Raw genomic sequence first — 26,744 nt, forward strand, 5'->3', positions numbered from 1 at the left:
TCAGAGGTTTGGATTACATGGCCTTTAGAGAAAGTTTAACTTGGAAACTGAAAATATTGTTTGACTCTCTAAAGGACGCAGCATTGCTTTGTGCTTTCCATTGTCAGGCAGACAGATATGGAGATGTAACCTTAATGAGTCAGAAAGAAAGGAGTAAATGTAATTCTGCTATGTTGGGATAGGGTATGCTTGCATTGCTTTAGGCTGATCTATATGTCCAACTAATTCATCTAAATTAATGAAAAACATAATGAAAACAATTCATGTGACAAAGTGAGAAAAAGCTCATGAGGTCTTACCTATATTTTCCTTTATTGCTGCTGTAGATAGGCGGTCTTTTTATTAAGAGCAGCTGAATTCCATTCTTTACTCTCCTCAAATATATATATGCTTCTTAGTGTTCAATTTGACTCATAATAATGCCCTAAAAAGCACCCGTCAGAACATCCCACATAGAAAGGCTCTGGAGTGGAATTAAGCCGGAGCTCCCGCTCTCTGTGTTTGCGGTCGGGGAGAGCCCCCGGGGCCGGTGCAGCCGCTGAGCCCCGCCCAAAGCCGGGCCCCCTTGAGCGCGGCCGTGCGGCGGCTGCAGTGTCGCGGCGGCGCCTCCGGGTGTCGCTGTTGGCCGCCGGCGAGCGCCGCTGGAGCCGCCGCCGCCGCAGCGTCCTGCCCCCGCAGGCTGCTCGCTCGCCCGGCGCCGGCCGCAGCGGCAGCGACAGCGACAGCAGCGGCGGCGGTGGCGAGAGGCGGCCCGAGCGGTGTGGGTGGCTTTCAACGGTGTCTGTTGTGGGCGGCGAGAGCGGCTGGAAGGGAGGCAGGCCAGCGGCAGGAGGCAGGAGCGCGGCGAGCGCAGCGGGCAGAGAATGGCCGTGAGGCGGCGGCAGAGGCTTGGGCCGGGCGGCGGGCGAGCGCTGCTGGCCGCGCTGCTGCTGCTGCTGCTGTGCGTGTGGTGCCGGGCGGCGGCCGAGCGGGTCCGCTACGCCATCCCCGAGGAGCTGGGCAGAGGCTCGCTGGTGGGGCCGCTGGCGCGGGACCTGGGGCTCAGCGCGGACGAGCTGCCGGCGCGCAAGCTGCGGCTGAGCGAGGAGAAGCAATACTTCACGGTGAATGAGGAGAACGGGAACCTGTACGTGAACGAGAGGCTGGACCGAGAGGAGATGTGCGGCGAGTCGGCGACCTGCTCCGTCAGCTTCGAGGCGCTGGTGCACAACCCGCTGAACATTTTCCAAGTTGAGGTGTCCATCGAGGATGTGAACGACAATTCCCCAGTCTTCAGTAAGGCTGTTCTGGACCTAGAGATCGGTGAATGGATCCCTCCCGGCGCTCGGTTTCCGCTGGAGATGGCCCGAGATTCAGATGCAGGAAGCAATTCAATGCTGACTTACCAACTCACAAGCAACCCGTCGTTCTCACTATCAGTGCAGGAAAAGCCGGGTGGAAAGAAGCAGCCGGAATTAGTCCTGGAGAGGGTGTTGGACCGGGAGAAGCAGAGTTCGCTTGAGTTGGTACTGACAGCGGTGGACGGTGGGGATCCCGCGAGGTCCGGGACTGTCCAGGTTCGCATCAACGTGACGGATTTAAACGACAACACGCCCGTGTTCGGAAAAACTCTCTACGAGGCGAGAGTGCCGGAGAACCTGCCAGTGGAGACGGTGGTGCTGCGGGTACGGGCGACGGATGCTGACGCAGGGTCAAACGGGCGATTGTCCTACTCCTTGGGCAGCGTCCCCGACTCTGTAAGGGCGTTGTTCACTATCGACAGCGAGAGCGGGGAAGTGAGAACGGCGGGTCCCCTCGATTTCGAGGGACAGAGTAAATACATCTTCAGCTTGGAGGCGAGAGATGGAGGCGGGCTCACTGGGCACTGTGAAGTGCAGATAGACGTCACAGACGAGAATGACAACGCGCCCGAGATCACCAGTCTGTCACTGTCGAATCCCGTGCCCGAGGATGCCCCGACTGGCACGGTGGTGGCCGTGCTAAAAGTTCGGGATCTGGATTCCGGCGAGAACGGTCAGGTGACGTGCGAGCTATCGGGAGAGGCGCCTCTGTCGATCGTGGCGTCCCCCGGTGGCTTGTACAAGGTGGTGACATCGGGTGCGCTGGACCGCGAGCAGGCGTCGGAGCATCGCGTGACGGTGGTGGCCCGGGACCGGGGCAGGCCGGCGCTGTGGAGCAGCCGGGAGCTGGTGCTGGAGGTGTCGGACGTGAACGACAACGCGCCGGTGTTCGAGGAGGCGGCGTACAGCGCGTACGTGGCGGAGAACAACGCGGCGGGCGCGCTGGTGCTGCGCGTGCAGGCGCGGGACGCGGACGCGGGCGCCAACGGGCGCGTGAGCTACTGGCTGGCGGGCGGCAGCGCGGGCGCGGCGGGCGCGGCGCCGCTGGTGTCGGTGGAGGCGCGGAGCGGCGCGCTGTACGCGCAGCGCTCCTTGGACTACGAGCAGTGCCGCGAGTTCACGGTGGTCGTGCGGGCGCAGGACGGCGGCTCGCCGGCGCGCAGCTCCACGGCCACGGTGCGCGTCTTCGTGCTGGACCGCAACGACAACGCGCCCAGGGTGCTCTGGCCCGCGGCGGCGGCGGCGGCGGGAGAGGCTGCGGGAGGGGCGGCGGCGGCGCCGCCTTTCGAGGTGGTTCCGCGCTCGGCCGAGGCCGGCTACCTGGTGGCCAAGGTGGTGGCGGTGGACGCGGACGCGGGGCGCAACGCGTGGCTGTCGTACGAGCTGGTGCAGGCGTCGGAGCCGGCGCTGTTCCGCGTGGGGCTGCACAGCGGCGAGGTGCGCACGGCGCGCGCCGTGGGCGAGCGGGACGCGGCCAAGCAGCGGCTGGTGGCCGTGGTCAAGGACCACGGGCAGCCGGCGCTGTCGGCCACGGCCACGCTGCACGTGGTGCTGGCCGAGAGCTTGCAGGAGGCGCTGCCGGAGCTGAGCGAGCGGCCGGCGGCCGCCGAGGCGGCGGCGGCCGAGCTGCAGTTCTACCTGGTGCTGGCGCTGGCGCTGCTGTCGGCGCTCTTGGTGCTGAGCGTGGCGCTGGCCGTGCTGGCGCGGCTGCGCCGGGCCGGGCCGCCCGCCGTGCTGCGCTGCCTGGGCGCGCAGCGCTTCTCGCTGGCCGGCGCCGCCTTCCCGGCCGACTTCTGCGAGGGCACCTTGCCCTACTCCTACAACCTGTGCGTGCCGCCGCCCGCCCGTGCCGTGCCCGAGGCCGCTTGGCCGCCGCCGCCGCCGGTGCCCATCCTGTCGGCGGAGGAGCTTCTGGGCGGCGATAGCTGCGAAAAGCCGATCCCGGACAGTCAGCTCGCCTTGGGAGAGCAGCCCGCCGATCCCGACGTACCGCAGGTCTGTAAAGCCTGAGTTTCTTCTGTTTTTAAAAGTTCCCGGAATGTCACCATTGTTTCCCGCGTGTTCTTTGCATGGTGTCCGTGGGGATTGGTAATCCGTATCATCACGCCGTGGCTGAAGTTTTTAGTTTTTCCTCGTTAGCAGCTTCAGGTGACAGGCTTTGGCAGTATCTCTGTTTTCGGCTAGTAGCGGCGCTTCTGAGTCTTTGTCCTTGTTTCCCGGAGTTGGGTTTGTGTGAGTTGCACAGTCCTGTCTCCGTGACGGACTGAATTAAGGAACGGGCTGTCTCCTGTTCGCTGAGAGCAGGAAGCCGTTGGTTCTTCGTTGGTCACAGGTTCAGCTTCAGGCGCGAGGTTTTGTCTTCAACAGTTGAGCTCTATAAATTAGAATGTGTTAGCAACATTGAAAGCTGATTCTTATTGTGTGGAAGTAGAACTGCTGATTGTGCCTGATGGATTCAAGGGAAAAAAACCCAAAGCACAGACATCTGGCGTTGTCTCTCGTTTTGGAGTCAGGGGTAATGCAGCAGAGGGATTATATGGCTTCCTGTATGCGTCCAGGCTGATTCTGTTTTGCTCTTCATGATCTTTATTTCGTACACTGGTGGGAGTGCTGAAAGATTTCTGTTTCCAATATTGGTTTATTTCTATCCTCTTTTCACAATGATGTTGGGGGTTTTAGCAGAACTCGCATATATTGCGAACATCAAATTTTTGCAATTCTGTTTATCGGGATAAACATCTGATATACGAAGGGATCCCATGTAAGCGCGACTGGCCAGAGGAGCGTTTAGGCACTTGAATCAGGCTCGTTTGCACACTGATTAGTGGTCAGCACAATTTCAAGTGTTGTACTTTTGTTCTACGGTTCCATGATGCTTTTCTTGAACACATATATCATATCATGTCATATCATATCATATCATATCATATCATATCATATCATATCATATCATATCATATCATATCAATCATATCATCGTCCTTAGAAATACTTAGCTAAATAGCTTACTGACAAACTACGGTGGTGTACACATTGAATTTAGGAAAAAAGAAAACCTAGAATGTCTTGATTAATTGTAAATCTGTATAAACTAAGGAAACACTATATCCACTAGGAAAGGATGTCAAATATTTGAAGTCCTGAAGTTTTCCTTTCTGAGTTTCAGGTGCGTCTTTATTTGTACCTATAATTTAATCCTATAATATCTAGCTCCCTGACTCCAAGAAGAATGCAATTGCTCTCATCACACTTGTGTTAAGGAACCTGATAGCTTTGAATTTCGGGAAATGCTGTCTTCACGTTTTCTCTCTGTAAGGCTGTTGTTGCAGATGCTTCTGAAATAAAACGATAAGATTAATAATAGGCTACAGGGGAAAATATCTATTTAATTTATGTATAATGACATTTAGAAAGTAATGAGTTTCCAGTGCGATTAAAGAACCCCGCCTACGGAATGCCTCTGCCTTCTCCCGATGGTGATACCCTGGAGGATGAAAGCAGAGATGGGCTGGAGAAATGCGGAGGCAGGAGATCAGCGCTGGACGAAAAGGGACATCTCGGTGGCGACCGTGCCCTGTATGGAGCGAGGCAGGGCGGGCAGCGCTGGGCAGCGCTCGGTGCCTGCAGTGCCAGGAGGGGGCTGCGGGCGCCGCTGTTGACCGAGAGGAGCGAGAGGAAGCTCGGAGCGCTACCGGCAGCCCCTCCCGCTGCGGATCGGCTCACTCTGTTGCTCGCTCCCTGTATGAACCTGCGGTCCCCGATCGTCCCCGCGGTGCTGGTCCATTCTGGAGCGAGGCGGAGGCACCGACAGCTGCGGACAGTGCAGGAGCTGAGAGCATTGAGTGGGAGCGGGATTGGATCGGCGGTGCTGCGGTTCGGCGGCCGAGATGTGCGCGGCGGGGAGGCGCTGGGGCCGGCGGCAGCGAGCTCTGCTCTGGGCCGTGCTGTTGGCGGCGTGGGAGGCGGCGTGGGGGCAGCTGCGCTACTCGGTGCCCGAGGAGATGCCCAAGGGCTCGTTCGTGGGCGACGTGGCCAAGGACCTGGGGCTGCAACTGCCGGAGATCCGAGATCGCGGTGTTCACATCTTGGACAAAGGTAGGACACAGTATTTTGCTCTGCACGGGAAGACGGGACATTTAGTGACGGCAGAGAGGATCGACAGAGAGCAGCTGTGCGAGCGTGTGCAGCAATGCGTGCTGCGCTGTGAGCTGATAGTGGAAGGACAGATGAAGGTTTATGGAATCCAAGTGGAAATCACGGACATGAATGATAACGCTCCTAGCTTTCGAGAGTCAGAAAAAGAACTGAGAATGAACGAGCTGACAGCCCCCGGGTCGCGGTTTCCCCTGGCCCAGGCTCACGACCCTGACTTTGGCCGGAATTCGCTGCAGAGCTACGAGCTGAGCGGTGACGAGCACTTCTCGCTGGCCGTGCAGGCGGGCCCCGGCGGCGATCAGCGTCCCGAGCTGGTGCTGGCGAAGGCGCTGGACCGGGAGGAGGCGGCGTTTCACGAGCTGGTGCTGAGGGCGATGGACGGCGGCGATCCGGCACGGACGGGCACGGCTCGGATCCGTGTGATCGTGGTGGATGCGAACGACAACGCGCCCGTGTTCAGCCAGGCGGAGTACACGGTGCGTGTGCCCGAGGACGTCCCCGTGGGCTCCACCCTCGTCACTGTCACGGCTATGGACGCCGATGACGGGTTGTATGGAAATGTGAAATATTCGATTCAGAAAATTACTGAGAGAGCCTCGCAGACTTTCCAGCTGGATAGTGACACTGGAGCAATCACCTTGTTACAGAGCCTAGACTATGAGGAAGGCAATTCCTATGAACTGGAGGTGCAGGCACATGACGGCGGAGGTCTTTCCGACACCGCCAAAGTTTTAATTACCGTAACAGATGTGAACGACAACCTCCCAGAACTCACAGTGTCGTCGGCTCTGAGCGAGATCTCTGAGGATGCTCCGTCAGGTACGGTGGTCGCCCTGCTACACGTAGAGGACCGGGACTCGGAGGCCAACGGCGAGGTGCGCTGTTCGCTTGATGACGACATCCCCTTCCGTCTAGAGAAGTCCTTTGATGAATACTACCGCGTGGTGACAGCGAGAGAGCTGGACCGGGAGCAGGTGTCGGAGTACAACGTGACGGTGCGGGCGGCCGACGGCGGGTCGCCGTCGCTGCAGAGCAGCGCGGTGCTGGCGCTACGGGTGCTGGACGTGAACGATAACGCGCCGGTGTTCGCGGAGGAGCGCTACAGCGCGCGACTGGTGGAGAACAACGCGGCGGGCGCGCTGGTGCTGACGGTGCGCGCCACGGACGCGGACTGGGGGCAGAACGCGCGCGTGCGCTACCGGCTGGCGGAGGGGCGGGTGCGGGGCGCGCCGCTGTCGTCGTACGTGTCGGTGCAGGCGGAGACGGGCGCGCTGTACGCGCTGCGCTCCTTGGACTACGAGCAGCTGCGCGAGCTGCAGCTGTGCGTGCGGGCGGAGGGCGGCGGCGCGCCGGCGCTGAGCAGCAACGTGTCGGTGCGGCTGCAGATCGTGGACGAGAACGACAACGCGCCGCAGGTGCTGTACCCGCCGGCGGCCGCTGCGGCGGCGGCGTGGTCGGGCGTGGAGCTGGCGCCGCGGCGGTCGGAGGCCGGCGCGCTGGTGGCCAAGGTGGTGGCGGTGGACGCGGACGCGGGGCAGAACGCGTGGCTGTCGTACGAGCTGGCCAAGGCCACGGAGCCGGGGCTGTTCCGCGTGGGGCTGCACAGCGGCGAGGTGCGCACGGCGCGCTCGCCGCTGGCCCGCGACGCGGCGCGCCACAGCCTGGTGGTGCTGGTGCGGGACCACGGGCGGCCGGCGCTGTCGGCCACGGCCACGCTGAGCGTGGTGCTGGCCGAGAGCGTGGCCGAGCTGCTGGCCGAGCTGGGCAGCGCGGCGCACGAGGCGGCGGCGCCGGGCGAGCCGGCCGCCAGCCTGACGCGCTGGCTCGTGCTGGCCGTGGCCGCCGTCTCGTGCCTCTTCGTGGCCTTCCTGCTGCTGCTGCTGGCGCTGCGCCTGCGCCGCTGCCACCGCCAGCAGCTGCTGCCGCCGGACAGCGGCGCCTTGCGCGGCGTGCCCGTCTCGCACTTCGTGGGCATCGACGGCGTGCGCGCCTTCCTGCAGTCCTACTCGCACGACGTGTCGCTCACGGCCGACTCGCGCAAGAGCCACCTGCGCTTCTCGGCCGCCAGCTGCTGCGACACCCTCCCGGCCCGACCGCCGCCCGACGAGCCCGCGCCGCTGCTCGGCCACGAGGACCCGGCCGGCGCCCTCCCCTCGGACCCCGCCCCTTCCTCGGTGAGTTCCTCTGTACAAATTTTCTCCGCGACTCTTTCTCCTGATAGTGCCTTGCCGTGCTCTCTGTATTTCATAGGAGACTGTCTGAAAGCATGGTGAGGCTTCCATTGGTGTAGTTCTGATATTTGGTGCCCTTTGCTGTCACTGTGTGAACATGGGGTGGGTCCTCAGCCTTCCAGTTCCTGAAGAAGGAAGGAGGGAGAAGGCTGGTGCTGACACGTTGTTGGTTAGGTCGGAGTTTGGGCATTTGATCCTCTTCCAGGTACTGCTTCCACTATATCAGCTGTGCTGTGTAGAATCTGTGTTCCTGGTACCATTAGCTCTTCTGAAGGGATGGATCATGGTATTAAGAAATAGCTCTTTTTAGTAGGTTGATGTGTCTTCCCGAGAACAAGTGTGCTGTAAGAGGTAGAATGTGTCTTGAACAAAACGCTGATGGGTTTGTGTGGAACCTCTGTGCACGTTGTTCTCAACCATTATTGCTCTCCTTTATTGCTATGATACACAGTGAATGTAGCAGGAAAAGTGTTTGTTTCATCGGTCCTTTGGTTACTGTCCCCAAGACAGGATTGGACCAGGCAACAAGTGGTCCTTGATGATGTCTGTCTGTCTGTTGTAGGGATGAAGAATCCTCTTGAAGTTGAGATTCTTTGAAAAGGCTGTGGGTGGCTGCATGTGGAGGACGAGATGGTAGTACGGTTTTGGGTTTTTTTGTTTTTTAAGGTAGAACTATGTCAGATGGAGCTGGATGAGCCTTGGGTAGAAAGTATTTATCATGGCAAGAGAATTGCTGGAAGGAGAGATTCGAGGTGTAGTTGGAGATACGAGGTGGGCATAATTCCCTGTGAGCAGATATTCACTGAGGCAGTGTCTCTTGGAAGACTGCTCGGTTTTTCATTTGAGACCTACAAAGTCTCTTCACAGAACTTCAGTGAGCAGCAAATGTATCTTCCACAGCACAGAGATGTACAGACAGATGTGTGAAATTGGTGCTGACAAGAGAAATGGTCTGGGTTACTGGGGCCCCACTGTCACACGTTTTTAATCTATCTGGGTGAAAGGACAGCATGGATGGTGTGAAGGGCTGGAAATCTGAGTGCTGTGAGCTGTGTGTAAATGTCTGCAGAAAGACTCAAGAGAATGTTTTCCTTCATTCCCTGTCCAGTTTCTATCTCTAGCATGAAGGAATGTGGAGTTCTTCTTCCCAAAGTAATTGTTTAGAAGATCTGTATTCCAGCTGCATGGAGAACCCTGCACATTTGTAATAAGTATTTGTTGGTCATAGTAATGGTGTCAATGCAAAGCTTAATTTTGTACTTATATGTGGTATGGGAATAGTAGGCTGTGTATTCAGTGCCCATTAACAACATCATTAATCATATAGTCTGAGTTATATAATCCAGAAGATAGTTGTGAGCTCTTCAGTCCTGCAGGTGTTAACTTTCTGTCCTGTTCTTCTGATGATTCGAGGATGGTTCCTTCACGGTTATAGGTGAAAAGAGAGAGACTTCCATAGACAAGTTTCTTGAAACTGTCTCTGTAATAAATGCTTTTTCTTTTCCCATGGCTAGGTTGAGATATCCAATATTGGCAATAGTAAGCAGATACTATCTGAGCAACTTTCCTCTTGGTGGATTCTCTCTACATTCTGAAGGTCTCTTCTAACCATGGGAGCTGTGATGGGTTTACATGGAAGTGTTGGGGGTGTGTGAGGAGGTCTTGGTGGAGACATGACCTGTGGTGTTTTGTTGATCCCCAGGGCTTCTGCTGGCCTTCTGAAAATGAGTCAGGAGGAGTCTTATGATTTTCAGTTGTGTGGTTTGGACTGAAATGGCCTAGTTTGGGTTCCATATTGTATTGCATCAAGAATGGTTGTCCCACATGCTTTGGGGAGTCCGTATGCTGCAGAATGGTGATGTTGCCTTTGAGGTGATACTTGGATGTGTGGGTGTTTGACAGAGCTGGAAATAATTTATGGCCTTTGTAATATTGCCCTCTTGTTTAAGTACTATGACGGAGCAGAATAATATTAGTTGTGATGCTTGGGCTCTGAGAAAATGTGCACACAACTTTCATCTAATCATGTCTTTATGGAGAGTTTGCTTCCATGTTATGTTCGTCCAGAGAGGAGAAATCTGTGTATGCAGAGAGAGGGGTGGTGCTGGAGTTCAGTGTGATTCAGTTCAAAATGAAAGAATGAATTGTGTCCAGTTCTGTTTGTCCTGGTGTTTAGATGAGGCTCCCAGCTGTGGTTCCAGGCTTTTTCTTTCTCTTCCTATCCAAGGAAATGACAGCCTGGGGCCTGTGTAGTGACTCCTGTGTGAGGCCCCTGTGTATTGGATAATGTCCACTCTGCTGTCTTTTGTACACACTGCATTTATTCCAATCTGCAATGTGTGGCCATGATTGATACTCTTTTGAGTTTTTCCCATTCTTAGCTAGGTTCATTTCAGGTTTTGGTGTTTTTTTTGTTTTTAAATTATTTGTTTACTTTGGTTTGTGTTGGGTTCTTTGTTTCTTGGTTTGTTTGCATTTTTATTAAGGAGTAAAATTGATCCTCACTGTTCATGGAAATCCTGCAAACTCCAAAATATATAATTATCCAGTAGGGTGAGTATGTGTTAGCCATTCCTTGTAGCTGTACTTGTAATCATAGAATCCCAGAAGCACCACATGAGAGAATGGTTTGTGTTGCAAAGGACCTTAAGGATCCTCTTGTTCCAGCTGCTCTGCCATGGGCAGGGGCATCTTCCACCAGAGCAGGCGGCTCAGAGCCCCAGCCAACTTGGCCTTGAATATTTCATTCAAGAAATACAACTTCATGAATGGATGTTTCCCCAAGGTGTTGTTTTCTCTGTGGCAACCATGGAACCAAAATTGTGGTTGGTGTTGATGGTGAAACTGAAGGCTGTGAATGCAGAGTGAGGAGGGTGAGAGCTCAGTTCTGTGCCAGGCAAATGGGGGACTCAGTGTGGGTTTGGCAGAGAAATGGTTTGATTTAATGCTTAGTTCCAAAGGCAGTGCCATTGTTGTTCTGATCCTGGTGTCTCTGTCATGAAAGACAATGACAGTCCTGCAAGAGTAACATTTTCCACAGTAACTGATCATGTTGAACCATAACTCTTGGGTGGAAGAGGTAATTAATCCTGTGTGAAACCTCCATTGTCTGCATCTCTATGCCTCATACCTCATTGTGATATAGAGTTTCTTCAGAATTGTAATTCCACTTTCATTCAGGCCTGGGTTTCCCAGAAGATTGCAGCTCATTTTCACAATCTGGTCATTATTTTGAAATATGAAACAGTGACTGATGTTTTTCAGGACATCCTTACTTCAGTCACTTAAGACTGAACATTGTGTGGGCACTATGAGGCAGAAGCCATAAGGGAATCTCTTGTGATTTGTCAGAAGCTTTATCTTGAGAAAGAGGCCGATGAGAAGCTGTTTAAAATGATGGTTTCATAACTGTGCAAGATGAGCAGCCATGCAGTAGAAATAGTTACTGAGTAGAGGACCAATTCTTCAAATGAACCCCCCTATCCTGCTGTGCTTTTTAAGTCCTCAGGCCACACTTGCCCCTTGAGATGTCAGTGACTTCCTGTTGCTCTCAGGGATGGATTTTAAGGCCTGGAATAAAGGCCTAGAAGACTTCACTGTGAGCATGTCTGGTTCTCTCTGCTCCTCTAATGCTTCCTTCCCTTATCTGACTCATGTTCTCAGGGTTTCTGTGGGTTATTTATTGTTTTTTGTTATCCCTTGATTTTCACGGTATGTGGATATACTTACAATTAACAACAATCCATCTTTTTTTAGTATCATATGATGTGCCATTGTCCCTTGTTCTTGTTGCAGTGGGAGAGAAAGGCAGGAGATATGAGAGTGACTTTTCTTACTGTTCCTGTTGGGAAAAGTGGATGTAAAAATGACTTTAGTAGAAATTTCCTCTCTGTGAAACAGAGCATGTGATAAAAATGGAGATGAGATGCCCTCAAAGTCAAAGTTTTGATTAGCCATTCTCAGTTGGATGACTGCTGATGTTTCAGTATGATTGTTCATCATTTGTGTGCTCTGGAATCCTTCAGTTCCTTATCATAATGGTGATTATTAGCAGACAACTGTACCTCCCTTCTGGGTGTGGCTGCGGTGCATTATCATCTCATGATGGGTTTGAGCAGTGAGGAGATGGCCACGAGCAAACCTCACAGTGTCCTGGCATGGAAGAAAAAGGAGAGAAGGGAGCTCTGTGGGTGAGGCTGGACAAGAACTGTGTCATTGCCTTGCTTGTCACATGTCACAGATAACACCAGGCTATGCCTCATGGAGTCCAGTGGGATTTGAGTTGCTTCTGTAGAGCAAGGCAGACCTACAAAATGTTATTGCATCTGTCCATTTCCATGTGTTTCTGACTCCTGCATTGCTTGTTGTCATGAGCTCAGGCTCAGGGTGTCTGATCTCATGTGGAAGGTGTCCTCTGTGCCAGCTGCCCGAGTGCAGGTGCAGTTCCCACACACAGCTGGGATGTTTCCAGCTGCACAGAGGAAGGGTTTCACAAGCACTCCTGGTGTGCTCAGCCAGGAACATTTTGTCTGTAGTGGAATCATGCAGGATCATCTCTGCTGCAGCTGTCCAAGTGCAGAGTGACCACCCAGCCCAGCCAAGGTTTCCATGGACAGAGCAGGGCCCAGTGGGAGAAGGTGTGCAGTGTCCCCCAGGCCATCACCCAGAGGAACCTGCTGGGCAATCACCTGGAGGCTGTCAAATGGCTGAGGAACAGGCTGGAGAGTCCCCTGCAGAGAGTTCCAGACAGTGGCTCCATGTCCAGGTGCAAAGCAGTGACTTGTGCTGTCCCTCCAGGGCCCTGAGTGGGCCCAGTTCTGTTCAGCACCTGCATGGCCAGTGGGATTGAGGCACCTTCAGGCAATTTGCAGCTGACACCGATTGGAGCTGATTCACTCCAGGGTAGAGATGGCAGCCAGGGATGGGCTGCAGAAGTGGCCCCGTGCAACCATCATGAAATGGATCAAAGTTCAAGGTCCTGCAGCTGGGGTGGGGCAATCCCCAGTTTACAGAGAGAGCGGGGGATAGGGAAGAGCTTTTTGGAGAAGTGCTTTGGGTTATTGGTGGGTGATGAGGTGGGGCATGAGCTGCGCATGCGCACCTGCTGCTGGAATTGTGTCCTGCACTGCATGACAAGCACTCTGCCTGGCAGGTCGAGGGAGTTCCCTACCTCCTCTAAACTCATTCTGTCAGAGCAGAGACTGCATGGAGATCTTTGGCCAGTATCCCAATGGACACGCTAGAGTTCCCAGAACATCATGGAAGTGGTCTGAGGGCTGGAACATTTCTGTTATGCAGAAGGGCTGAAGGAGTGTGGGTCTTCCAGCATAGAGAAATTATGCACGTGTGTAGACTTATCACTGTATTTTTGCTGTTTGTGTTTTAACTTATAAGAAATATGGACAGAGCTCTTTTTATGAGTGACAGTGGTCAGAGGACAGCATTCAAATGTTTTTAGGTAAAAGAAGGGAGGTTTTGATTAAGAGAAAATTTTACAGTAAGGGTTGTTTGGAAATGGAAGATATTGCCAAAAAAAGTTTTGGATATACCCCAAATGTTCCAGTCTAGCATGTTCTTGCCCATAGCTGTGGTATGAATTAAATGCCCTTTAAAGAAAAGTTTAAATTGGAAGTTGGAAACATTGTTTTGCTCTATGAAGGACTTAGTGTTCCTTTGTGCTTTCCATTGTCAGGTGCTCAGATATGGATGAATGAAACAACTCAGATGAAGCAACTTTAATGAGTCAGAAACGAAAGAGTAAACGTTATTCTGCCTTTTTGCCACAGGGGATGCTCACGTTGCTTTAGGCTGATCTATATCTCATATTAAATATTTCTCAAGGAATGAATAACAATTCAAGACGTAAAGGAGTTCGAGAAACCTCTTCAAGTCTTTCCTATATTATGGGTTATTGCTGATGTAAATGGGCTGTGATGTTATGAAGAGCAGCTAAGTTCCATTCCTTAGTGGGGTGACATATATATCTGCATGTGACTATTCACTGTAACTGAAATTAATGCATTAAAAGCGCCCAGTCATAGCCAGCAAGGGTCATAGAAACGCCTTGGAGTGAAATTAAGCAGTAGCTCCCGCTGTCGCTCTTTTTGGTCGGGGAGAGCCCCCGGGGCCGGTGCAGCCGCTGAGCCCCGCCCAAAGCCGGGCCCCCTTGAGCGCGGCCGTGCGGCGGCTGCAGTGTCGCGGCGGCGCCTCCGGGTGTCGCTGTTGGCCGCCGGCGAGCGCCGCTGGAGCCGCCGCCGCCGCAGCGTCCTGCCCCCGCAGGCTGCTCGCTCGCCCGGCGCCGGCCGCAGCGGCAGCAGCAGCGGCGGCGGCGAGAGGCGGCCCGAGCGGTGTGGGTGGCTTTCAGCGGTGTCTGTTGTGGGCGGCGAGAGCGGCTGGAAGGGAGGCAGGGCAGCGGCAGGAGCGCGGCGAGCGCAGCGGGCAGAGAATGGCGCTGAGGCGGCGGCAGAGGCTTGGGCCGGGCGGCGGGCGAGCGCTGCTGGCCGCGCTGCTGCTGCTGCTGTGCGTGTGGTGCCGGGCGGCGGCCGAGCGGGTCCGCTACGCCATCGCCGAGGAGCTGGGCAGAGGCTCGCTGGTGGGGCCGCTGGCGCGGGACCTGGGGCTCAGCGCGGACGAGCTGCCGGCGCGCAAGCTGCGACTGAGCGAGGAGAAGCAATACTTCACGGTGAATGAAGAGAACGGGAACCTGTACGTGAACGAGAGGCTGGACCGGGAGGAGATGTGCGGCGAGTCGGCGACCTGCTCTGTCAGCTTCGAGGCGCTGGTGCACAACCCGCTTAACATTTTCCACATCGAGGTGTCAATTGAGGACGTGAATGACAACTCCCCAGTCTTCAGTAAGGCTGTTCTGCACCTCGAGATCGGTGAATTAATCCCTCCCGGTGCTCGTTTTCCGCTGGAGATGGCCCGAGATGCAGACGCAGGAAGCAACTCAATGCTGACTTACCAGCTCACCAGCCACCCTTCCTTCAGTTTGACCGTGACAGAGAGCCCTGACGGAACCAAGCAGCCAGAAATAGTTTTGGACAGAGCCTTGGACCGGGAGAAGCAGAGCACCTTTGAGCTGGTGCTTATGGCAGTGGATGGCGGGGATCCCGCGAGGTCCGGGACTGTCCAGGTTCGCATAAACGTTACTGACGCCAACGATAACCCGCCCGTGTTCAGCAAAAGCCTCTACGAGGCGAGAGTAGCGGAGAATCTGCCAGTGGAGACGGTGGTGCTGCGGGTACAGGCGACAGATGCGGACGCGGGCTCCAATGGGCGTGTCTCCTATTCATTCAGCAACGTCCCAGACAGCATCCGTGGTCTGTTCACTGTCGACAGCAACAGCGGCGAGGTCAGGACGGTGGGAACCTTGGATTTCGAGGAGAAGAATAAATACATCTTCGGCCTGGAGGCTACGGACGGAGGCGGGTTAACAGGTCACTGCAAGGCTCAAATAGATATCACGGACGAGAACGACAACGCCCCAGAAATCACCGTTCTGTCGCTGTCGAGTCCCGTGCCCGAGGATGCCCCGACCGGCATCGTGGTAGCCGTGCTGAAAGTTCGGGACCGGGACTCCGGCGAGAACGGTCAGGTGTCGTGCGAGCTGTCGGGAGAGGCGCCGCTGTCGATCGTGGCGTCGTCGGGCGGCTCGTACAAGGTGGTGACATCGGGCGCGCTGGACCGCGAGCAGGCATCTGAGCATCGCGTGACGGTGGTGGCCCGGGACCGGGGCAGGCCGGCGCTGTGGAGCAGCCGGGAGCTGGTGCTGGAGGTGTCGGACGTGAACGACAACGCGCCGGTGTTCGAGGAGGCGGCGTACAGCGCGTACGTGGCGGAGAACAACGCGGCGGGCGCGCTGGTGCTGCGCGTGCAGGCGCGGGACGCGGACGCGGGCGCCAACGGGCGCGTGAGCTACTGGCTGGCGGGCGGCAGCGCGGGCGCGGCGGGCGCGGCGCCGCTGGTGTCGGTGGAGGCGCGGAGCGGCGCGCTGTACGCGCAGCGCTCCTTGGACTACGAGCAGTGCCGCGAGTTCACGGTGGTCGTGCGGGCGCAGGACGGCGGCTCGCCGGCGCGCAGCTCCACGGCCACGGTGCGCGTCTTCGTGCTGGACCGCAACGACAACGCGCCCAGGGTGCTCTGGCCCGCGGCGGCGGCGGCGGCGGGAGAGGCTGCGGGAGGGGCGGCGGCGGCGCCGCCTTTCGAGGTGGTTCCGCGCTCGGCCGAGGCCGGCTACCTGGTGGCCAAGGTGGTGGCGGTGGACGCGGACGCGGGGCGCAACGCGTGGCTGTCGTACGAGCTGGTGCAGGCGTCGGAGCCGGCGCTGTTCCGCGTGGGGCTGCACAGCGGCGAGGTGCGCACGGCGCGCGCCGTGGGCGAGCGGGACGCGGCCAAGCAGCGGCTGGTGGCCGTGGTCAAGGACCACGGGCAGCCGGCGCTGTCGGCCACGGCCACGCTGCACGTGGTGCTGGCCGAGAGCTTGCAGGAGGCGCTGCCGGAGCTGAGCGAGCGGCCGGCGGGCGCCGAGGCGGCGGCGGCGGCGGCCGAGCTGCAGTTCTACCTGGTGCTGGCGCTGGCGCTGCTGTCGGCGCTCTTGGTGCTGAGCGTGGCGCTGGCCGTGCTGGCGCGGCTGCGCCGGGCCGGGCCGCCCGCCGTGCTGCGCTGCCTGGGCGCGCAGCGCTTCTCGCTGGCCGGCGCCGCCTTCCCGGCCGACTTCTGCGAGGGCACCTTGCCCTACTCCTACAACCTGTGCGTGCCGCCGCCCGCCCGCGCCGTGCCCGAGGCCGCTTGGCCGCCGCCGCCGCCGGTGCCCGTCCTGTCGGCGGAGGAGCTTCTGGGCGGCGATTCCTGCGACAAACCGAGCCCCAAGAGCATCGCCTGTGTGGGAGAGGTGCCCGCCAATCCCGATGTACCCCAGGTGTGTAAATATCGCTCATTGTCTGTAAGCCTTCTTCATGAGCGTGGTTGTGGCAGGAGGCTCTTTAGGTTAGTTCTTTGTTGCAGCGGTAGTGCTGTTTCGTATTTCCATGAGGTGTTAAGTGATTATATCTTATGTTTATGTTGGAAACAGCCTATGCGATATGGCGGTTTCTGCCTGTTAAGATGTGGTGAAACTCTGCTTTGTCTTCAACCTTAGGTTCTATGAAGTTTCTGTGGGAAATTATCCCTCGCATTCTGCTGTTGTCTTCAGTGGTTTTAAGTTTAAGAAAAAACGTTACTTTACCTTTTTTCATTGCTATTTCTAGAGGCAGTATACTTGATAGATAACTCTGAAAGAAGGAGCCGTTGCTAAGCTTTGTTTTGCTATTGTAGTACTAAAGCAGGTTTGCGTGCGGCTTCCTCAATACAAAATTCATGCATCTGTTGTGTGTCGTAATGTCTTTTTAGAAAATTATACCGGTTACACGGCCCAGACAGGGAGTAATTCAGGATTTGAAAAACAAAACGAACAAGAAACCTCAAAAAATGAAAGAGGAACCAGAAATCTTAAAGAAAGAAAACAAAGTACAAAACAATATTCAAATCCACAAAGCAACTCCAAATCCTTGTTTTTTTGTGTTTTAAACTCTGGTTTTAGTTTTTCCATTCCCTTTTTCTTATGATATAACCTGATAGTTTTCCTTCAGGCATGTTTTAGTATTTCGTTTCGTTTTGGGTTTTTTATATGTTCTGAAATTTCCCCCCAAGCCAGAAAGGCTGGACTTGATCACATGGGATGTCTTTTCTGACATCAAAGATTCTATTGTTTTTTATGGCTCATTGCTCTCTTCTTCTGAATTACTCCACAAAGGAGAACCCGGTGTAAGTGCAGCCTGTAGTGTGTAAAGGTTTTAGGAGCGACTTCAAAGTGGTGTCTGAAGAATGAGGTGAAGTCAGGGTGCTTCAGAACAGCCTGGGATTTGCAGCTCGAATATAATATGGTCCAAAATTTTAGTGTTGTCTTTATTCTGCGGGATGCAGGGAGTAAATATTTTGATTATTCATATTTTTTCTGAGCATACATGGAGTTGTTTTAACCTGCCGAATTGGTGAGGGGAAAGTCCTGAAGACGGACTGGTCTAAAAGGCTGAACGTTTGCTGGAAGGATTTTGAGCTTCAGGGCCTAAGGAAAAAATATGAGCATTACTCTGCATGCCATATTCTAAGAACATCTTTTATCACATTTGTTTCAAGTTTTAAGGTGAGGTAGAAATACTGCAACCCCACAAGGTGTATTAAATGTGTCTAGTTAAGGGCTGGATGATCGAATAAGAAGTCGACTGTAGGAAAGCCGAGGAAGGGGGTTCCCACGGGACGGGACGCAACCTTTCGGAGGCTACTGTCCCCTCCCCGCGAGCTGCCAGTGAGCGAGGCAGCTCGCGCAGCGCTCGGTGCCTGCAGTGCCGGGAGGAGGCTGCGGGCGCCGCTGTTGACCGAGAGGAGCGAGAGGAAGCTCGGAGCGCTACCGGCAGCCCCTCCCGCTGCGGATCGGCTCACTCGGTTGCTCGCTCGTCGGATTCCTGGTTCGGCAGCCCGGAGATCTACGGTCGCCCTCACAGTGCAGATACCTGCAGGAGGGGAGGAGGAAGAGGCTACACAGGGGCCGGTGAGCGGAGAGTCCTGCAGGAAAGCTCAGCAAGCGCGGGTACCAGAGCAGCAGGCGGCAGCGGGGAGCAGCCACGGCCGAGATGTGCGCGGCGGGGAGGCGCTGGGGCCGGCGGCAGCGAGCTCTGCTCTGCGCCGTGCTGCTGACGGCGTGGGAGGCGGCGTGGGGGCAGCTGCGCTACTCGGTGCCGGAGGAGATGCCCAAGGGCTCGTTCGTGGGCGACGTGGCCAAGGACCTGGGGCTGCAGCTGCCGGAGATCCGAGACCGCGGCGTTCGCATTGTAGAAAGAGGTCGGACACCGTATTTCGCTCTGCACTGGAATACGGGACATTTAGTGACGGCGCAGAGGATCGACAGAGAGCAGCTGTGCCGGCTGGTGGAGAAATGCGTGCTGCGCTGTGAGCTGATAGTGGAGGGGGAAATGAAGTTCTATGAAATAGAAGTGGAAATCACGGACATAAACGACAACGAGCCCAGCTTCAAGGAAATCGAACTGGAACAGAGGATGAGCGAGGCGACAGCCCCGGGGTCGCGGTTTCCCCTACCAGATGCTCATGACTCGGACTCGGGCCGGAATTCGCTGCAGAGCTACGAGCTGAGCGGTGACGAGCACTTCTCGCTGGCCGTGCAGGCGGGCCCCGGCGGCGATCAGCGTCCCGAGCTGGTGCTGGCGAAGGCGCTGGACCGGGAGGAGGCGGCGTTTCACGAGCTGGTGCTGAGGGCGATGGACAGCGGCGATCCGGCACGGACGGGCACGGCTCGGATCCGCGTGACCGTGCTGGACGCGAACGACAACGCGCCCGTGTTCAGCCAGGCGGAGTACACGGTGCGTGTGCCCGAGGACGTGCCCGTGGGCTCCACCCTCGTCACTGTCACAGCTACAGACGCCGACGAGGGTGCGAACGGACACGTGAAATACAGTTTACACAGAATTACAGAAGGGGCATCCGAACTTTTTCACCTTCAAACAGAGACAGGAGAAATAACCCTTAAGAAGAACTTGGACTTCGAGGACATTTCCTCATTTGAACTGGAAGTGCAGGCACGGGACGACGGAGAGCTATTCGATACAGCCAAAGTCACGGTCTCCGTGACAGATGTCAACGACAATGCCCCTGAACTGACAGTATCATCCTCATTGACTGAGATCTCTGAGGATGCGCCGTCGGGGACAGTAGTAGCCCTGCTGCACGTAAATGATCGGGACTCGGGGGCCAACGGTGAGGTGCGCTGCTCGCTCGACAAGGACATCCCGTTCCGGCTGCAGAGCTCCCACGGCAGCTACTACAGCGTGGTGACAGCGAGAGAGCTGGACCGGGAGCAGGTGTCGGAGTACAACGTGACGGTGCGGGCGGCCGACGGCGGGTCGCCGTCGCTGCAGAGCAGCGCGGTGCTGGCGCTGCGGGTGCTGGACGTGAACGACAACGCGCCAGTGTTCGCGGAGGAGCGCTACAGCGCGCGGCTGGCGGAGAACAACGCGGCGGGCGCGCTGGTGCTGACGGTGCGCGCCACGGACGCGGACTGGGGGCAGAACGCGCGCGTGCGCTACCGGCTGGCGGAGGGGCGGGTGCGGGGCGCGCCGCTGTCGTCGTACGTGTCGGTGCAGGCGGAGACGGGCGCGCTGTACGCGCTGCGCTCCTTGGACTACGAGCAGCTGCGCGAGCTGCAGCTGTGCGTGCGGGCGGAGGACGGCGGCGCGCCGGCGCTGAGCAGCAACGTGTCGGTGCGGCTGCAGATCGTGGACGAGAACGACAACGCGCCGCAGGTGCTGTACCCGCCGGCGGCCGCTGCGGCGGCGGCGTGGTCGGGCGTGGAGCTGGCGCCGCGGCGGTCGGAGGCCGGCGCGCTGGTGGCCAAGGTGGTGGCGGTGGACGCGGACGCGGGGCAGAACGCGTGGCTGTCGTACGAGCTGGCCAAGGCCACGGAGCCGGGGCTGTTCCGCGTGGGGCTGCACAGCGGCGAGGTGCGCACGGCGCGCTCGCCGCTGGCCCGCGACGCGGCGCGCCACAGCCTGGTGGTGCTGGTGCGGGACCACGGGCGGCCGGCGCTGTCGGCCACGGCCACGCTGAGCGTGGTGCTGGCCGAGAGCGTGGCCGAGCTGCTGGCCGAGCTGGGCAGCGCGGCGCACGAGGCGGCGGCGCCGGGCGAGCCGGCCGCCAGCCTGACGCGCTGGCTCGTGCTGGCCGTGGCCGCCGTCTCGTGCCTCTTCGTGGCCTTCCTGCTGCTGCTGCTGGCGCTGCGCCTGCGCCGCTGCCACCGCCAGCAGCTGCTGCCGCCGGACAGCGGCGCCTTGCGCGGCGTGCCCGTCTCGCACTTCGTGGGCATCGACGGCGTGCGCGCCTTCCTGCAGTCCTACTCGCACGACGTGTCGCTCACGGCCGACTCGCGCAAGAGCCACCTGCGCTTCTCGGCCGCCAGCTGCTGCGACACCCTCCCGGCCCGCCCGCCGCCCGACGAGCCCGCGCCGCTGCTCGGCAACGAGGACCCGGCCGGCGCCCTCCCATCGGACCCCGCCCCTCTCTCGGTGAGTTCCTCTGTACAGGTTTTATCCAAGACGCTTTCTTGTGATGCTGCCCTGCCCTTTCCCCGCCGTGTTCTCTGGCTTGTATATGAGACTATTTCTGCAAGCATGGTAAAGTTTCCTTTGTTGTAGTTCTGAAGTCTTTTGCGCATTGCTGTCAGTATATGAACATGGGGTGGGTCCTCAGCCTTCCATTTCGTGAAGAAGGAAGGAGGGAGAAGGCTGCTGCTGGCACGCTGTTGGTGAGGTCAGCAGTTTGGGTATTGATCAGGTTCCAGTCATTGCTTCCCCTGTGTCAGCTGCGCTGTCTGGAATCTGTCTTGCTCTTCATATTAGATCTTCTGAAGGGATGGAACACATTATTAAGAAATACAGCTTTTTAGAAGTCTCATGTGTTTTACCAAGAGCACATGTGCTTGAATAGGTAGAATCTGTCTTGAATAAAATGCTGATGGCTTTGTGTGGAACTTCTCTGCATATTCTTCTCAGCATTTACCGCTGTCCATGATACATACTAGAGGTCTGCAGGAAGTGTTTGTGTCATCCATTCTTTGGTCTTTTCTGAAATAAAGAACTTGGACCAGGCAACAAGTAGTCCTTGATGATGTCTGTCTGTCTGTTATGAGGATAAAGGATCTTCTCGAAATTGTGATTCTTTGAAAAGGCTGTGGGTGGCTGCATGTGGAGGAGGAAATGGTAGAACCGCTTTGGTTTTTTCTTGTTTTTCAGGTAGAGCTATATCAGATAGAGCTGGATGAGCCTTGGGTAGAAAGTATTTAGCATGGCAAGAGAATTGCCTGGATGGGAAGGAGAGATTCGAGTTGCTGTGGGAGGTACAAGGTGGGCATAATTCCCTGTGAGCAGATATTCACTGACTCAGTGTCTCTGGGAAGACTGCTCGGTTTTTCATTTGAGACCTCCAAAGTCTCTTCACAGAACTTCAGTGAGCAGCAAATGTATCTTCCATAGCACAGCGATGTGCAGATAGCTGTGTGAAATTGGTGCTGACAAGAAAAATGGACTGGGGAACTGGGCCTTCACTCTGACACGTTTTTATGATAAATGGGTGAAAGCACACCATGCATGGTGTGAAGGGTTGGAAGTGTGAGTGCTGTGACCTGTGTGGGAATGTCTGCTGAAAGACTCAAGGGAATGTTTTACTCTATCCTCTGTCCAGTTTCTATCTCTAGCATGAAGGAATGTGGAGTTCTTCTCCCCAAAGTAATTGTTTAGAAGATCGGTATTCCAGCTGCTTGGAGAACCTTGACCAGCTCTTAATAAGTATTTGTTTGTCATTATAATGGTGTCACTTCAAGGCTTAATTTTGCACTTATGACAGATGGGTTATGGGAATTGCCAGCTGTGTGTTCAGTGCCTATAAACAATGTTATCAATATCTACTCTGAGTTAAATAATTCAGGAGAGTGTTGTGAGCTCTTCAATTCTGAAGGTGTTAACTTCCTCTCTTATTCTTCTGATGATCTGAAAATGGTTCTTTCTTGTTTATAGATGAAAAGACAGAGACATTTCCATAGACAAGTTTCATAAATGTGTCTGTAATAAATGTTTTTTCTTGTCTGCTGTCTTGTATGTGAAGTCAAATATTATCCATGGTAAGGAGACGCAGTTGAGTAACTTTCCTATTGGGGGAGTCTCTCTTAATTCTGATGATCTATGCTCTCCGTGTGAGGCGGGATAGAAGGGTTAGAAGAGAGTGTTGGTTGTGTGGTTTGTGAGGAGGCCCTGGTGGAGACATGGCCTGTGTTTTGTTGATCCCCAGGTCCATTGCTGGCCTTCTGAAAATGAGTTAGGAGGAGTCGTATGAATTTCAATTGTGTGGTTTGGACTGAAAGGGCCTAGTTTGAGTCCCATATTCCTTTGCACCAAAAGTGATAGTCACACATACTTTGGGGAGTCCATGTGCTGAAGAATGGTGATGCTGCCTTTGATGTGATACTTGGATGTGTGGGTCTTAGACAGAGCTGGTAATAATTTATGGCATATATGAGATTTCCCACATGTTCAAATAATTGGGAGAAACAGAATAACCTTAGTTGTGTTGCTTGGGCTCTGAGAAATTGTGCACACAACTTTCATCTAATGATGTCTGTATGCAGAGTTTGCTTCCATGTTATGTTTGGCCAGAGAGGAGAAGTCTGTGTATGCAGAGACAGGGCTGGTGCTGGAGTTCAGTGTGATTCAGTTCAAAATGAATGAATGAATTGTGTCCAGTTCTATTTGTCCTGGTATTTAGATGAGGCTCCCAGCTGTGGTTCCAAGCTTTTCTTTCTCTTACTATTCAAGGAAATTACAGTCTGGGGCCTGTGTAGTGACTCCTGTGTGAGGTGCCTGTGTATTGGTTACAGTTGAGTTTGTTGGGTTGTGCATATACTGCAGTTGTGCCTGTCTGCAATGTGAGGCCATGACTGATACTCTTCTGGTGTTTTCCCATTCTTGCTGGGTTCATTTTAGTTTCTTTGGATAATTTCTTCAGGTTAAGTTGGATTGTGATTCGTTGGGTTGGGTTGGGTAGGGTTGGGTTGGTGTGTTTGTTTTTTTGCTTGTACTTTTGTCAAGGAGTAAAGCTGAATTTGTCTGGCAATATTGCAAACTTGAAGCATGTCATTATCCAGTAGGGAGAATATCTCTTATCCATTCCTTGTAGCTGTACTTGTAGTCATGGAATCCCAGAAGCACCACATGAGAGAATGGTTTGTGTTGCAAAGGACCTTAAGGATCCTCTTGTTCCAGCTGCTCTGCCATGGGCAGGGACATCTTCCACCAGAGCAGGTGGCTCAGAGCCCCAGCCAGCCTGACCTTGAATATTTCATTCAAGAAATACAACTTCATGAATGGATGTTTCCCCAAGGTGTTGTTTTCTCTGTGGCATCCATGGAACCAAAATTGTGGTTGGTGTTGATGGTGAAACTGAAGGCTGTGAATGCAGAGTGAGGAGGGTGAGAGCTCAGTTCTGTGCCAGGCAAATGGGGGACTCAGTGTGGGTTTAGCAGAGAAATGGTTTGATTTGATGCTTGGTGCCAAAGTCAGTGCCATTGCTGTTCTGATCCTGGTGTCTTTTTCATGAAAGACAATGACAGCCCTGCAAGAGTAACATTTTTCACAGTAACTGGTCATGTTGAACCATAATTCTTTGCTTGATTAACTAATTCATCCTCTGTGAAACCTCCATAATCTGTACCTCTAGGCTACATATTAATATAGTGTTACTTCAGAATTGTAATTCCACTTTCATTTAGTCCTTTGTTTCCTGGAAGGTTGTAACTCATTTTCACAATTCTTGTCAGTACTTTTCAATATGAAACAGTGACTGATGTTTTTCATCACATCCTTACTTCAGCCACTTCAGACTGAATGGTGTGTGGGGAGTAAGAAATATAATTTATAAGAAAATCTGCTGTAAATTGTCATAATATTTACCTTAAGGAAGAGGCTGATGAGAAGCTTTGTAAAATGATGGCTTCAGAACAGTGCAAATGGTGGTTTCATAACTTTGCGGCCAAGCAAGGTGAGCAGGCCATGCAGTAGAATGAACTGCTGAGGAGAGGACTAATTCTGTAAATAACCCCCCTCTCCTGCTGTGCTGTGCATGTCAGGGCCACACTTGTCCCTTGAGACCTCAGTGACTTCAGGTGCTCTCAGGGATGCATTTTAAGGCCTGCAATAAAGGTCTGGAAGAATTCACTGTGAGCATCTCTGACTCATTTTACTCTTGTAATGCTTCCTCCCATGATCTGATTCATGTTTTTGGGTTTCCTTGCAGGCTTTTTCCTTTGTTTTGTTTTCACTTGAGTTACACAATGTGTGGGTATACTTACAATTAGCAACACCTTTTTTTAGTAACATATGATGTGCCAAGGTCTCCTGCTCTAGTTGCTATGGGAGAGAAAGGCAGGAGTTATGAGAGTGACTTTTTCTGTGTTCTTGTTGGGAGAAATAGATGTAAATATGACATTAGTAGACTTTGCCTCTCTGTGGAACAGAGCATGTGATAAGGACAGGGAGGAGATTGCCTCAAAGCCAATGGCTTGATAAGCCATTCTCAGTTGGATGACTGCTGATCTTTTAGTATGGTTGTTTATCATTTGTGTGCTCCAGAATCCTTCAGTTCGTTATCATAATGGAGGTGGGCAGACAATTGCACCTCCCTTCTGGGTGTGGCTGCAGTGCATTATCATCTCATGATGGATTTGAGCAGTGAGGAGATGGCCACAAGCAAAACCTCAGAGTGGCCTGGAATGGAAGAAAAAGCAGAGAGGGGAGCTCTGTGTATGAGGCTGGAGAAGAACTGGGTGATTGCCTTGTCAGAAAGAAAACAGTACATTTTATTCTGCTATCTTGGCATAGGGGATGTTAGATTGCGTTAGGCGGATCTTCATCTCCAATTTATTTTTCCCAGATAATGAGAGGATAGTTGCGGATAATGTGGAAAAGCTTTTGAAATCTTCCCTATATTATCGGATATTGCTGGTGTTAATGGCCCATGATTTTATTAAGAGCGCCTGAATTCCATTCTATGCTGCCATGCAATGAATATTTCCTTGTGACTGTAGAATGTGACCTAAAACAGAGCCCTAAAAGCCCCGGCAAAGAGATCTCAGATAGTAAGGCTTTGCAGTGGAATCAAGCAGGAGCTCCCGCTCTCGGTGTTTTTGGTCGGGGAGAGCCCCCCGGGCCGGTGCAGCCGCTGAGCCCCGCCCAAAGCCGGGCCCCCTTGAGCGCGGGCGTGCGGCGGCTGCAGTGTCGCGGCGGCGCCTCCGGGTGTCGCTGTTGGCCGCCGGCGAGCGCCGCTGGAGCCGCCGCCGCCGCAGCGTCCTGCCCCCGCAGGCTGCTCGCTCGCTCGGCGCCGGCCGCAGCGGCAGCGGCACCGACAGCGACAGCGGCGGCGGCGAGAGGCGGCCCGAGCGGTGTGGGTGGCTTTCAGCGGTGTCTGTTGTGGGCGGCGAGAGCGGCTGGAAGGGAGGCAGGGCAGCGGCAGGAGGCAGGAGCGCGGCGAGCGCAGCGGGCAGAGAATGGCGCTGAGGCGGCGGCAGAGGCTTGGGCCGGGCGGCGGGCGAGCGCTGCTGGCCGCGCTGCTGCTGCTGCTGCTGTGCGTGTGGTGCCGGGCGGCGGCCGAGCGGGTCCGCTACGCCATCGCCGAGGAGCTGGGCAGAGGCTCGCTGGTGGGGCCGCTGGCGCGGGACCTGGGGCTCAGCGCGGACGAGCTGCCGGCGCGCAAGCTGCAGGTGGCGTCTGGCGGCAAGAAGCAGCTGAAATACTTCACGGTGAATGAGGAGAACGGGAACCTGTACGTGAACGAGAGGCTGGACCGGGAGGAGATGTGCGGCGCGTCGCCTACCTGCTCTGTCAGATTTGAGGTGCTGGTGCACAACCCGCTGAACGTCTTCCAAGTCGAGGTGGCAATCGAGGATGTAAATGACAATGTCCCGGCTTTCAGCAAGACTGCTCTGGACCTCGAGATTGGTGAATGGATCCCTCCCGGTGCTCATTTTCCTTTGGAAATGGCACGAGATGCAGACTCAGGAAGCAACTCGCTGCTGACATATGAACTCACGAGCGACCCATCTTTCTCACTATCAGTGAAAGAAAAGCCTGGTGGAAAGAAGCAGGCCGAATTAGTGCTGGAGAGACAGCTGGACCGAGAGAAGAAGAGCTCTTTTGAGCTGGTACTGACAGCGGTGGATGGCGGGGAACCGGCAAGGTCTGGGACTGTTCTGATTCGCATCAACGTGACAGACGCAAATGACAACCCGCCCGTTTTTACGAAAACTCTCTATGAGGCGCGAGTGGCGGAGAATCTGCCGGCAGGGTCTCTGGTACTGCAGGTGCGAGCCACGGATGCAGATACGGGCTCAAACGGGCGAGTCTCCTACTCCTTCAGCAACGTCCCA

General features: G+C 55.0%; 1 protein-coding gene across 1 annotated transcript in view; it reads left to right on the top strand.

Moving 5' to 3' along the window:
* Nucleotides 1-26,744, top strand: part of LOC102068481 (uncharacterized) — a 126,555-nt gene that overhangs the window by 9,457 nt on the left and 90,354 nt on the right. Inside the window, exon 4 of the mRNA XM_074552481.1 lies at nt 571-3,335. Coding sequence (XP_074408582.1) covers nt 571-3,335 — 2,765 coding nt within the window. The remainder of the gene's footprint in view (nt 1-570; nt 3,336-26,744) is intronic.

This window comes from Zonotrichia albicollis, chromosome 15 (genome assembly GCF_047830755.1).
Source record: "Zonotrichia albicollis isolate bZonAlb1 chromosome 15, bZonAlb1.hap1, whole genome shotgun sequence".
NCBI lineage: Eukaryota > Metazoa > Chordata > Aves > Passeriformes > Passerellidae > Zonotrichia > Zonotrichia albicollis.